Here is a 12,590-nt window from a genome sequence, read left to right as displayed (position 1 = left end):
TCAGATATATAGATATAATAACTGTTTCTCTGTATAATTGTATATATAGATATAATAACTAGTTATCTGTATAATTATATATATATAATTGTTTCTGTATAATTGTGTATATAGATATAATAACTAGTTATCTGTATAATTTATATATAGACATAACTGTTTATGTGGATAATTGTATACATGTGTGTATATATATGTATATACATATATATATATATATATATATATATATACACATATGTGTATATATACAATTGTACAGATAATTGTCTGTCGTATTATTTTTCTGTTTATACGATGATTAAACCCGATGGTTTTATTTGCTCATTAAATCGACTGCTATCATAAAAATTCCTTTATTTCATAAAGTGTACGATAACCGTTTTCCCTGTGATCAGGAGACGTGAGTATCACCTGCATCCTATGACCGAGCACAGGTTTCTTCAGTTGGACTCTTCGGGCTCTGTGAGGTCGGTCTTTTGGCTGAAGGGGGAACTGCCTTATTTTAAACTTTTATGTTCAAACAGAAACTTTGTTTTGTTTTGATTCAGAATCATCCTGCGTGTGGGAGGACTCGGGGAAGATGGCGTTTTGGTTCAGCTCTTGTTGGATTTACCTTTGGATCTTCGTCCAGTCCACAAACCTCTCGGCTGACTCGGCTTCACCGCCTCATTACACCATCCACCGCACCCAGGTCAGCTTTGACCAGGCCAGGGGGGCCTGCTCCCCAGGGGGCCTCGCCACCCTCGCCACCGAGCAGGAAGTCACCACCGTCCTCGGGCTCATCGCCAAGCTGCTGTTGCCTCAGAGTGAATTCGCCTTTTGGGTCGGACTGAAGAAAGACAAGAACCAATGTGTGGTCCCCTCCTCGCCGCTGAGAGGGTTCAGCTGGATCGAGGACACCGGTGAGGACTCGCCGGTGATTCCCTGGGCGAAGGAGCCGCAGGACACGTGTACGACGGTTCGCTGTGTGGTGCTCCAGGTGAAACGTGATGGGTTGTCTGTGACCAGCTGGGGTCTGAGTCCGGTCACCTGCAAGGAAAGTTCAGTTCATCAGTTCATCTGCAAACTGAGAGACGGACAGACAAGACTGATGTCTGAGGATGGAATGTCCACCATTAAACCTACATCACTGGAACCAGTAACACGTGAAGTTAAACCAGCAGAGCTAGAACCACCTGAAACGGAATCTAAGCCTCCCATGCGAGAACCAGGAACTGATTTGAATTTTAAAGCCGAACCTGACCCTGGACCTGACTCTGGATCAGTGGTGGTATCGAACTTGTGTCGGCGTCCAGTAATCCCCAGGGCACGCGCTCTCCGTCTGGACCCCAACAACAGCAGCAGGATCCAGGTGGAGTGCTGGTCCGATTACCGGCTGGATCTCCACTGCTGGGGTCGTCCTGACGTGTGGCGTCTTTGGGACGAGTCCCCCGCCAACCTCACCGTCCTCTGTGCGCCATGCAGGGACGGCTTCCGGAAAGACGCGTCTGGAAACTGCGTGGACTTCGACGAGTGCACTGGCGCCCCCTGTAGACACACCTGTGTAAACACAGAGGGCTCGTACATGTGTGTCTGCCTCGACCAGGACGGGAGACATCAAGACGAGGGCTCACCGGCGTGCACGCCCACGGTTACTATCGATGACAGGGCTTCCGTATGGGGCATCTGGATCCCGGTGCTGGTTGCTGTGGCGACGCTGCTGGTGCTAGTGGTGGTTGTTGCAGTGACAGTGAAGTGCTGCCTGATGAGAAACGCAAGAAAACGTGCTTTGAAGAATGAAGACAACCAGGCCTGATTCAGACCTGGTTCAGGACTGGCTCAGGCCTGATTCAGACCTGGTTCAGACCTGGTTCAGAGCTGGTTCGGAGCTGGTTCAGGCCTGATTCAGACCTGGTTTAGACCTGGTTCAGACCTGATTCAGACCTGGTTCAGAGCTGGTTCAGGACTGGCTCAGGCCTGATTCAGACCTGGTTTAGACCTGGTTCAGACCTGATTCAGACCTGGTTCAGAGCTGGTTCAGAGCTGGTTCAGACCTGGTTCAGGACTGGCTCAGGCCTGATTCAGACCTGGTTTAGACCTGGTTCAGACCTGATTCAGACCTGGTTCAGGACTGGCTCAGGCCTGATTCAGACCTGGTTTAGACCTGGTTTAGACCTGGTTCAGACTTGATTCAGACCTGGTTCAGGACTGGCTCAGGCCTGATTCAGACCTGGTTTAGACCTGGTTTAGACCTGGTTCAGACCTGGTTCAGACCTGGTTCAGGACTGGCTCAGGCCTGATTCAGACCTGGTTTAGACCTGGTTCAGGCCTGATTCAGACCTGGTTTAGACCTGGTTCAGACCTGATTCAGACCTGGTTCAGGACTGGCTCAGGCCTGATTCAGACCTGGTTCAGGGCTGGTTCAGACCTGATTCAGACCTGGTTTAGACCTGGTTCAGACCTGGTTCAGACCTGATTCAGACCTGGTTCAGAGCTGGTTCAGACCTGATTCAGACCTGGTTCAGACCTGAGTTTTAAAATTAATGGGAGCCTATGGGAAAACCATAGAATATATATATTTTATACATTTATATACATTCAATGAGAGAACTCACTCAACTGTCTTCAAACCTACTTGACTTTCAAAGTTTATTAAACTGACATTCAGATTTAATTAAAGCTTGAAAATAGATAAAAATACTTTAGAATACTTTAAAATACCCCAAAACTTCTGTCTTTTGAAAGTTTTAAATGATACTGACTTTATATAAATATTTTAATGTATGTTAGAATGAGACGTTGAACTTTGTACTTTGATAAATAAAGTTTTTTGTGGTTTTAAATACATTTTCATCGACTTTATTCTTCATGTTTTTCCCTGAGCTGCACGTTAGTCACAGCTCTATGTGGCCAAATGTATGTGGACACCCTCTGAGATGAGTGTACTGTATTTGTACCTGTAGGTAGATTTGTTTTGCAGTAAAAAAAGAGGACGCATCCATCCACAGTTCAAAATTAGAGCAGACTGACAAGACAAGACCACAAAAACCATGACAAAAAGGGCTAAAATGCTTCGCTAGCAATAGAAAACTGGATCAGGACAAATGTGCAAATATATCTTTAACCCGTTTAAGTGAACCATTGCGGCTGGAACAAAACTAATTCTGTGGTGTTTTGTTTTACCCCTTGGGGCTGCGAACCTCCGACCAGAGGGTAGTAATGGAGCTGGCTGTGCTCTGTAACTGTAGGGACTCCACCAATCAGCCGACTGGACCATTTCACAACCTGACTCAGTCTGTTTCTGTCCTTTTTAAAGACAAGTTACCAAATCATGAAACCAAAGGAAATGATAAAACAGAAGCATGACAAATTGGGTCAGCATGGTTATGAAAAGAAGACATTTTCCTTCAACAGTACAAATGCTGGTGACCCTTGTTGCACAAAGCTTCAATGGTTGCTTCAAAGTTCAGTTTGGAGTCAACAATAGTCCCAAGGTATTTATACGATTCCACACATTCCACAGTTTGACCTTTGATAAGTTTCTTTGTGTGTGTGATAAAGTTTTCTAAAATCAATGACCATATCCTCAGTTTTTGATATTACATTACATTACATTTCATTGAGCTGACGCTTTTATCCAAAGCGACTCACAGTAAGAGCATCAACCCTGAGGAACAAACCAGAACAACAAGAATCAAGAAAGTACAATTTGCTTCAAGAAAGCCAAACTACAAAGTGCTATAAGTAAGTGACATTTAAGTGCTACTATTTATATATATATTTGTTTGTATTTATTCAAGGTGTGGTCTGAAGAGATGTGTCTTCAGTCTGGAGGAAGATGTGTGGACTTTGTGTCCTGATGTCCATGTGGAGCTGGTTCCACCGTTTAGGAGCCAGGACAGGAAACTGTGTGTGTGTGTGTGTGTGTGTGTGTGTGTGTGTGTGTGTGTGTGTGTGTGTGTGTGTGTGACACAGACATTTTTCATCTTCACTCCGTTCGACTCCTACTCTATATTATTATTGACTACAAATAATAATAACAATAATAATAATAATATATTGTGACAGAAACACACCAGTAGTTAGCTGGAGGTCATTTTGTAGAGCTCTGCTCCTCCTGTTCCTCCTCACACAAAGGAGCAGATACCTGCTGCTGGGTTGATGCTCTTCTACTGTTCAACTCTCCTGGTGTCTCCTGGCGTCTCCTGCTGTCTCCTCCAGGCTCTGGACACTGTGCTGGGAGAGAGCTGGACTACCTGTGCAGCCTGATGGAGCTGCAGGTAGCTCCTCATGCTACCAGCAGTGAGGAGGAGCAGAACCCAGAAGTAGAAGGAGTCAGGAAGGATCAGCAGAGAGCAGCTGTCTGTGGACACCACATTAAAAACATTCCCTGTTTGGGGCTCGTCTTGCTTCTGCCTCCATTTCACCTGTTGTTACTTTGATTTGCATCAAAGCAGAGAAACTGGTTCACAATCAGTAATAATATTGATAATAATCAATAATGTAATGTAAAAATCACTTGTTCTTCCTTAATGGAAGTTTAACTAACTTTATACTGTGAACATTAAGTCTTCCCTTACTCCCTATTATATTATAGTTATATATATATTATATTAAAATCTGGTGATTTCAGTTGTTCACAGTTTGACATGTAGGGGTCACTTTCCTCCAGAGGGGGCAGTAGAGCTACATCCGGCAGGATGCTGTAAAACACCACAGAAGAAGGGGTGTCGCGTGTCCGCTCAGTCTCATTTCAAGATGGCGGACACAGAGGGTGAGTGTGAAGCACGTTTCTCCGCGAACGTTTCCAACTTTTAACTTTAAACGGTTTTAACTGGACTCGTTAAATCGTGTTTTAGTCACGAAGGTTAAATTAAGTCTAACCAGAGGACGATGAGTTTTACATCGTGTGAATGTTCGGATGTTCTCCTGCCTCGTGTTCGTCGTTCTGATGAAGAACCGCTGCCGGAATAACGACGTTTGTCTGTTTTAAACGAACCACGTGTTCTCAGTCATTGATCTGTACAGCGTGCCGATGAGTTAAAGCGGATCAGGGTACTGGGTTGATCGTGTAGTTTAATCATTCTAGCGGCCTGTTAGCTTCGTGTTAGCCCCTGATGCTAACAGCCACGTGCTGTTTGAGGCCACGTGGGCTGCAGCTTTCTTCATGAATCTGAAGTTTGAGTCGGATTCAAATGACGATTTCACTGTTTCCACAGCGTCAGTGAAGAAGAAGAAGAAGATGAAGAAGATGAGTGAAGATGAAGTTGGGGTCAGTGACATCACCTGATTTTAACGTTATTATAATTTTTTTTCATGAGACATAATTAACCCAAACATTTTTTTGGTGGGGGAATAGGAGATTCAACAGAGTGGAGACTTCCTCATCAGACCGGAGAGTAAGGTGGCGTCTCTGGACACGTCTCAGTGGCCTCTGTTATTAAAGGTAACTCGCCTGGACCAGGAAATATGATCCAGATCACAGATGTATTAAATCAGGATCCAGGTTCATTCCTGATGACGTTACTGTAATTAAATACGTTCTGTATAAACAGTCTGGAGGGTTAGATGTATACATGTGAATGGTCCCTGCAGCTCCGTCATGTGAGGTGATGATCTAGTTTATCCATTCGCTGAGCGGCAGCCGTCTTGTCTCTGCTCGGCTCCCGTTTTGGGGGCGGGGCCTTTCTGCTGAGGTGCCAGGTTCATGCTGGCGTTCTGCCGGACTTTGACCTGGACCCACACGGAGAGAAGGACTTGACCCGACTGCTACCAAGACGATTTACTGTTCTGATCACATGACGCAGGGACTTAATTTAGTGATTGAGTAAAAGTCACAAACGAAACAATACATTTTGAAGAGAGAGCATCTGTGTTACATTAAGTTATTCAGCTCAGACTTCTAAAACAAGTGGTGTGTTGCATGACTTCCTGTTGATCCTCTTTATACAGGAAGTGACTTAATCGGAACATTTGTTTCCCTCAGAATTTTGACAAACTGAATGTCCGTACAGCTCATTACACCCCACTACCGTGCGGCAGCAACCCCCTGAAGAGGAGCATCCAGGACTACGTCAGGTATCAATGCTTAGCTAACATGACACCATCAGGTTCTGTGTTCAGCCAACACGCTGACATCTACAGATGTTGATTTGTGTACTTCCTGTTTCCTCTCAGGTCAGGCTTCATTAACTTGGACAAACCTGCAAATCCCTCTTCTCACGAGGTGGTGGCGTGGATCCGGAGGATCCTGCGGGTGGAGAAAACTGGTCACAGCGGGACACTCGACCCAAAGGTCACGGGGTGTCTAATCGTGTGTGTAGATCGAGCCACGCGATTGGTCAAATCTCAGCAGAGCGCCGGTATGCAGGGATGCAAGCTTGTTTTTCATGTCAGAAAAAGAGTTACATTTGATCTGTGTGGTCCTGATGTTCCCACCCGGCTGACTTAAGTGTCAGCTCAGTAAAATCAAGCGGCCCCCTCACTACTCTCTGTGTGTGTGTTGCAGGTAAAGAGTATGTGGGAATCGTTCGGCTGCACAATGCAATAGAGAGCGAACACACTCTGGCTCGGGTAAGTCTGAGAACATGAGCCGATCGACGAACTCTGCGAACCTTCGTTTAGACAGAAGTAATTGTTGGATTTTGTCATGAAACCACATGGCGATCATGTGACCCTGACTGACTCGGGTTCTGTATGCAGGCGATAGAAACGCTGACCGGCGCCTTGTTCCAACGACCGCCCCTGATCGCTGCCGTGAAGCGTCAGCTGAGAGTCCGAACGATCTACGAGAGCAAATTGATCGAGTACGACCCAGAGAGGAGGCTGGGTGAGGTCATATGTCAATAATGCACTTGTCAATCATAACTCTGCAGCGGAGGCGTGACCCGATGATGTCACATGACTGTTGCAGGTATCTTCTGGGTGAGCTGTGAAGCGGGAACTTACATCCGGACTCTGTGTGTCCACCTGGGTCTGCTGCTGGGGGTCGGAGGTCAGATGCAGGAACTGAGGAGAGTCCGATCCGGAGTCATGGGAGAAAAGGTCAGCGTCACTTCCTGATTGGCTCAAAGTGTTGAGTTCAGTCCTGCTGTTCGGTGCCGGTCTGATAATTAAACTTTGAAAAAGAAACGTGCAGTGGTGTCTGAGTTTACATCGTTTCTACGTGTGAAGTCTCGCCTCTGCCGACATCATGTGTCATTAGCGCAGAGAAACGTCTCAACACTTCAGGAGCAGAGCAGCGTCCTGCCAACATCTGTAAAAGGGAGCAAGTATAGTTGAATAAATCTAAACCTTAAGCTCAGAATGAGTCTTGATTGGTCTGTAACTTGGCTAATTTTAGCACTTCCACATGTAATGTTTGATTGAATGTTTTTGTGCTGTAACCACGCCCCTTTGAAGACCTCATGTCTCATTTTCTAAGATTTACTTTTTAAATCGCGTAACTGTCATGAAATATCGCACATACAGGACCACATGGTGACGATGCACGACGTCCTGGACGCTCAGTGGCAGTTTGACCACAACAAAGATGAGTCGTACCTGAGGAGAGTCGTGTTCCCGCTGGAGAAGCTGCTGGTGTCTCTCAAACGTCTGGTGATGAAGGACAGCTCCGTAAGTCCTCCTCTCTAACTCTGTCTCCTCTCGTCCACGCCATCGCCTATCTCATCTGATGAATCGCTGTCTCCAGGTGAACGCTATCTGCTATGGAGCCAAGATCATGCTGCCCGGTGTGCTCAGGTACGAGGACGGCATCGAGGTAAACCAGGACATCGTCGTGATAACAACCAAGGGAGAGGCCATCTGCACAGGTGTGTGTGTGTTTGTGTTAAAGCCACATGATGAGTTCAGAAGCGTCAGGAGCTTCAGGCTGTGATGACCTGCTATCTATCACCCTTCTCTGATGGCTGAGATCAATAAATCTGATTAGATATTAATAATCGATCAGTCTTGACCTAAATTATAAACCAGTTGTTGAATCTGTCCAGCTGTTGCTCTGATGACGACGGCGGTGATCTCCACATGTGATCATGGCGTGGTGGCAAAGATAAAGAGGGTGATCATGGAGAGAGACACGTATCCTCGGAAGTGGGGTCTAGGACCAAAGGTACGTCACGTGAACTAATCGATTCTACGACCGCTGAACTGATGGACGCGTGAACTGATGGACACCCCTGGTTGTTTTTGTTTGTTCAGGCGAGTCAGAAGAAGATGATGATTCAGAAAGGACTCCTTGACAAACACGGGAAACCAAACGGCAGCACGCCGCAGGACTGGAAGAAGCAGTATGTGGACTTCAGGTACGTCACCTGAAGCAGGCTGGGCAGACACGTGTCGGGTGGGGGGGTACAGGGTCTGTTGCTCAGGTGCAGACAGTTATCCCTCACTGAGCTGACGTGTTCTTTGAGGGAGTCGCTCTGCTACAGTAACCTTCAGGTTGGGCTTCATTGCTCTGTCATTGGCTGAGCTACTGCTCACCTGAAACAGTGACATCACAGCTTCTGGTAAATGTGATTAAATATAGTTAACGCATTGTCCAATTAAACTTTATTTTAATTGACAGCGTCTCCAAAGTTGGTCAAGAGGAGGGGTCATGTGATGCCTCAGCAAAGGTAAAGTAGGAACAATCAGTTTATCATGTGACTTTCGAGATTCAAACGTGTTCGGTGATCCGGTCATGACTTTGACTTTGTTCTGCAGAGGAAGAGGGAGGCGACGGACAGTGATGGAGAAACAACAGCAGCAGCAGCGCAGCCTGCCGACGAAGTAAAGAAAGAGAAGAAGAAGAAGAAGAAAGAGAAGAGGATTAAACTGGAGGAGGCCGGCTCTGTAGAAGAGGGGGTGGGTCTTGATGAGACGGGGGCGGAGCTCATTACAGAGGTCAGTTTGGTTTTAAAGAAGTTCACAAAATGCAATGATTTGTTTTTAGCACACGGGTTTGAGTCTGGTCACATGACAGGAAACGACATTCTGATGTGGTGGTGTACCTTAATAATGACCAGTTTGACATTCAGTTAAAGTGAGAACATTTTCTTTGTGCAGGTTGTTGCTGTTGAAGGCGTGAAGAAGAAGAAGAAGAAGAAACAGAAAGACGACACATCAGAGTAACGATATGTGAACAGACTGTGACTGCACGCCAAGCATTCTGGGAGTTGAATAATGGACTGTGTGAATGCAGAAAAAGGACATTTTTGTTTTTATATAAATCTTTTTTTTTATTTTATGTAAATACCTGAACAGGAAGCCTGTTTGTAATTTCAAAATAAAAGTGTTTTCAGTATATTCTATTTATTTTGTTCCGATGACTTCATCACAAGCAACATTCTGCTAAACTAGAAGCTGTCAGACATCGACACAAACATCTTAAAAACTTCTGACAGTTTCCAGCTGGAGGGTTTTACAGGCTGCTTAAAATGTCCAATTAAAATCGGTCTTAAATTAAAGGCTGATGGAAATTGTCAGTGATCTACCATTAAAAACCGTCTTTAAAGCGTTAGTCCAGGCAGGTTCATGTTTTTAATAGTGTAACGCTGATAGTGATTTCCTTTACACTGAATATTAAGTATTCATGTGGGCAGGTCACAAAACATTATTCTCATTGTTAAATCAGTGGTCAGCTATTGAACTGCAGTGATGCCACAGTCGTGTCAGTGTTGCGTGTGAACCATTCAGCACCCGTGTCTAGAATTTAGTGACATCTAGTGGTAAAGTATCATGTTGCAGCTGAACACCCCCTTCCAATCTTTATATCTTACAGACTGGACCTTTAACACAATCCACTGCAAATTCAAGAAAAAAGCAGTTTGACTCTATATAAATCTGTGTAAATTTATTTTTTAAACATGTCTAATGTGCTCATACTTTGAACTCAATCATGAAGTTCAACAATTTTACTGTAACGGTGATTTATCCCCACACTTGATTAAAAAAGTAAGCGAATAAAAACTCTAAATCTAAAATCCACAGAGGATTAAATCTTACACAGGCAGGCGTCACGTGGTTATTTTTACATTTTCACAAACTAAAGATGACGTCTGCTCTCTTTGGGTAAAAAACCACGAACTGTCCCCGGTGCCTGGCTGCCTAACCATATATATTATATATCATATCAGATGGTACTTTCGAACCTTTTAGGGTTAGGTCACCCTTAAATTACCAAAACTAAGTAAAACAATATGATTATGTATTGTAACCCTAATTTTAAAGTAACTATTTAGCACTTAAATGTCACTTATAGCACTTTGTAGTTTTGCTTTTTAGAATAAATAGTTCCTTCTTGATTCTGGTTCTGGTTCGTTCCTCAGGGTTGACGCACTTATTCAGTCGCTTTGGATAAAAGCGTCTGCTCAATGAAATGTAATGGAAAGAACATTTGTTGACGCACCTTCTGCGTCACTTTCCTTCTTCCTGTTGCGTCAGCACGCAGAGAGCGTGAGCAGTGACGTCACACTCTGCCTGAAAACAACCACAGAAGAAGAACTCCCGGAGGACCTCCACACACCACAGAAGAAGAAGAACCAGGAAGCTATCGCCGGTGGAGAGGCTCGATCAGATGGAGGGTGAGTGATCGAGTGATCGAGTGATCGATGGAAGGAGTGAACGGATCGTTCGATCAGTTGGTCGAATCATGTATGGATCGATTTAAACCAAGGAAAGATGTTTGGATATTTCATTAATAATCTCATATCGGTTTTATGTTCGATCTCCTTGCAAGAATATGGATGATCGATATTGAAATGAAATTATTCATATATATATATCGACACACACACACACACACACACACACACACGTGTCTCTGGATGAAGTGTTCTTCTGATCAGCTGTTGATTTTGCTTAAAGAGAAAGTAATTCTGCAGATAAACTTGGAGAAAGACAACATGAACTAAGTTAAAATGAGAAAACAGAAGAGAAAAAGTGAATTGACAAAGTGCAATTGAATGTAGGAAGTAAAATGAAGTGAAGTCTTTGTGTTTGTCCTGGAGGCGGTAAGTAATGATTTTCAAATAGTATAAGCTTGTAACCTAAAGTCTAAAGGGTGATGCTGTATATAAATATCTCTACCATACATTCTAAATCTAGCTTACATATATGTATATATATGTATATATACATACATATATATACATATATATGTATATACTGTATGTGTATAGTAAAGAGTTTGAATTGTGTAGGAACTTTACCAAACATCCAGAAATCAATTAGAAAACAATTTGAAACAAATCAGAGTTTCACCATTTTTTAAAAATGAGCTGGTGTTGAGATTCCAGAGGGTTGTTGGTTTTATGCACCTCTCTCTCTGAGATGAGGCGGAGACAGAGGAAGTCCTGTCAGTTGGATTTCCTCAGCCTGGGCCAATGACGATGGAATTTATGTTTGAACATGTAATTTTCTTTCTGTTCAATAATAAAATCAGGTTAACTATGTTCTCAGGTGAGTCAGGTGACATCAAGATGACCTCAGCAAACAGGAAGTGCTCTGCTGTCACAGCAAGTGCTAGAAAAATCAAAGATAACGTGGCCGACTGGCACAACCTGATGCTGAGGTGGGAAAAGCTCAATGAGAATGGATTCTGTGTAGCAGCCAACATCGTCAACATCAAACTGTGAGTTTAAGTCAGTCTGATGAATTTATCACATACATGTACATGTAGTAGACATGTTTAGATGATGTGTGCATGTAGGTGACATGTTAGATTGCGTCTACAGGTCTCGGAACAAACAGCAGCAGCTGGTGGATGAGTCTTCCTCGTCTTCGTCAACTCCAGCTTTGGAGCTGCAGGAAGAATGCAGCAAACTTCATGACATCGTCGTCAAAATGGTGATTATTTCCTTTGTCATAATTTATGGCGTCACACTGGATGATGTCACAACCCATGACAGAGTTGTACGATTATTTTGGATTAGTTAGTAATTGATAATTCACTGAAGAAAAATGGTCAGACAAGTGCTTCTCTGATTGGCCAATGATCTGTTGATTTCTTGTCTTGTTAGGTTGCCATGGTGACAAAGATGGAGCATCTGATGACATCACAGCGAGGCATTCGGGATCTGGAGGAATTTCAGTATGGACCCGAAGGAAGAAAATGTCCTCTATTTCACACCTGGAACACTGAACAGTTTGGTGAGTGGTGTCATGAGACTCACCTGTACAACATCTGTATGATCCACCTGCTGCCAGAATCACATCGGGAGAAAAAATAAGGTTACGTTCAAGATGCATTTTATTGTTTCAGAATCATCATCTGGCTTCCTGTGGGAAGCATTCAGTCAGGAGCTGAAGTTAAAGCAGGCCGTCCTGCAGGAAGTCGCTCACACTACAGACCCTGACCTTGACATGGTCTTTCTGTCCTGCTGGCTACATCAGCCCTACACCCCCCCCCAGACCAGACAGACCCTGGAGGCTCTGCTGCTGGAGACTGGACACCGCCCACTGTGATGTTCATCATCTCCTGTCTTCTGAGAATCCAGGTGTTAGCGTAGATGTGTGAAACAAACAGGTGAACTCAGCGGCTCTGTTCATAATAACAGTGTTAATAAAGTTCTATTTATTCAGTTATTCAGTATTTCATCAGTTACCCATCATACAAACACTGAAACACAAAG

The 12,590-nt window shown here is 44.1% G+C and overlaps 3 protein-coding genes and 2 non-coding genes across 5 annotated transcripts; all 5 read left to right on the top strand.

Moving 5' to 3' along the window:
- Nucleotides 1–583: 583 nt before the first annotated feature.
- Nucleotides 584–2,825, top strand: clec14a (C-type lectin domain containing 14A). The gene has a single exon (XM_035167780.2). It carries the CDS (start codon nucleotides 584–586, stop codon nucleotides 1,796–1,798), a length of 1,215 nt encoding a protein of 404 aa, XP_035023671.1. The 3' UTR covers nucleotides 1,799–2,825.
- A 1,900-nt stretch (nucleotides 2,826–4,725) lies between these two features.
- Nucleotides 4,726–9,262, top strand: dkc1 (dyskeratosis congenita 1, dyskerin). The gene is made up of 15 exons (XM_035168843.2): nucleotides 4,726–4,756; nucleotides 5,202–5,254; nucleotides 5,342–5,428; nucleotides 5,969–6,060; nucleotides 6,160–6,344; nucleotides 6,491–6,555; nucleotides 6,685–6,811; nucleotides 6,896–7,026; nucleotides 7,453–7,596; nucleotides 7,673–7,793; nucleotides 7,971–8,089; nucleotides 8,179–8,282; nucleotides 8,546–8,594; nucleotides 8,683–8,862; nucleotides 9,025–9,262. The coding sequence occupies exons 1-15, from the start codon at nucleotides 4,741–4,743 to the stop codon at nucleotides 9,088–9,090; spliced, it is 1,539 nt and encodes a 512-aa protein (XP_035024734.2). The 5' UTR covers nucleotides 4,726–4,740; the 3' UTR covers nucleotides 9,091–9,262.
- LOC118117097 lies at nucleotides 7,048–7,175 on the top strand. The gene has a single exon (XR_004697733.1). It is a non-coding gene; the product is annotated as a small nucleolar RNA SNORA36 family (small nucleolar RNA).
- On the top strand, nucleotides 7,816–7,891 carry LOC118117134. The gene has a single exon (XR_004697762.1). It is a non-coding gene; the product is annotated as a small nucleolar RNA SNORD83 (small nucleolar RNA).
- A 1,142-nt stretch (nucleotides 9,263–10,404) lies between the features above and the next one.
- On the top strand, nucleotides 10,405–12,543 carry LOC118116123 (cyclin-dependent kinase 2 interacting protein). The gene is made up of 5 exons (XM_035167464.2): nucleotides 10,405–10,541; nucleotides 11,419–11,590; nucleotides 11,694–11,805; nucleotides 11,979–12,108; nucleotides 12,221–12,543. The coding sequence occupies exons 1-5, from the start codon at nucleotides 10,535–10,537 to the stop codon at nucleotides 12,421–12,423; spliced, it is 624 nt and encodes a 207-aa protein (XP_035023355.1). The 5' UTR covers nucleotides 10,405–10,534; the 3' UTR covers nucleotides 12,424–12,543.
- The last annotated feature ends 47 nt before the right edge of the window (nucleotides 12,544–12,590 follow it).

The sequence above is a fragment of the Hippoglossus stenolepis genome, chromosome 10, assembly GCF_022539355.2.
Source record: "Hippoglossus stenolepis isolate QCI-W04-F060 chromosome 10, HSTE1.2, whole genome shotgun sequence".
NCBI classification, from domain to species: Eukaryota; Metazoa; Chordata; class Actinopteri; order Pleuronectiformes; family Pleuronectidae; genus Hippoglossus; species Hippoglossus stenolepis.
The sequence above is the reverse complement of the archived record's forward strand: the minus strand, read 5'-3'. Positions and strand labels throughout refer to the sequence as shown.

Excerpts from the sequence above, each read along its gene's own strand:
- dkc1 (XM_035168843.2), top strand. Across the intron at positions 6,556-6,684 it reads GCGAACACACTCTGGCTCGG|GCGATAGAAACGCTGACCGG; the intron begins GTAAGTCTGAGA and ends TTCTGTATGCAG. Across the intron at positions 7,027-7,452 it reads CCGGAGTCATGGGAGAAAAG|GACCACATGGTGACGATGCA; the intron begins GTCAGCGTCACT and ends TCGCACATACAG.
- LOC118116123 (XM_035167464.2), top strand. Across the intron at positions 11,806-11,978 it reads ATGACATCGTCGTCAAAATG|GTTGCCATGGTGACAAAGAT; the intron begins GTGATTATTTCC and ends TTGTCTTGTTAG. Across the intron at positions 12,109-12,220 it reads CTGGAACACTGAACAGTTTG|AATCATCATCTGGCTTCCTG; the intron begins GTGAGTGGTGTC and ends TTATTGTTTCAG.
- clec14a (XM_035167780.2), top strand. The coding sequence starts at position 584 with ATGGCGTTTTGGTTCAGCTCTTGTTGGATTTACCTTTGGATCTTCGTC.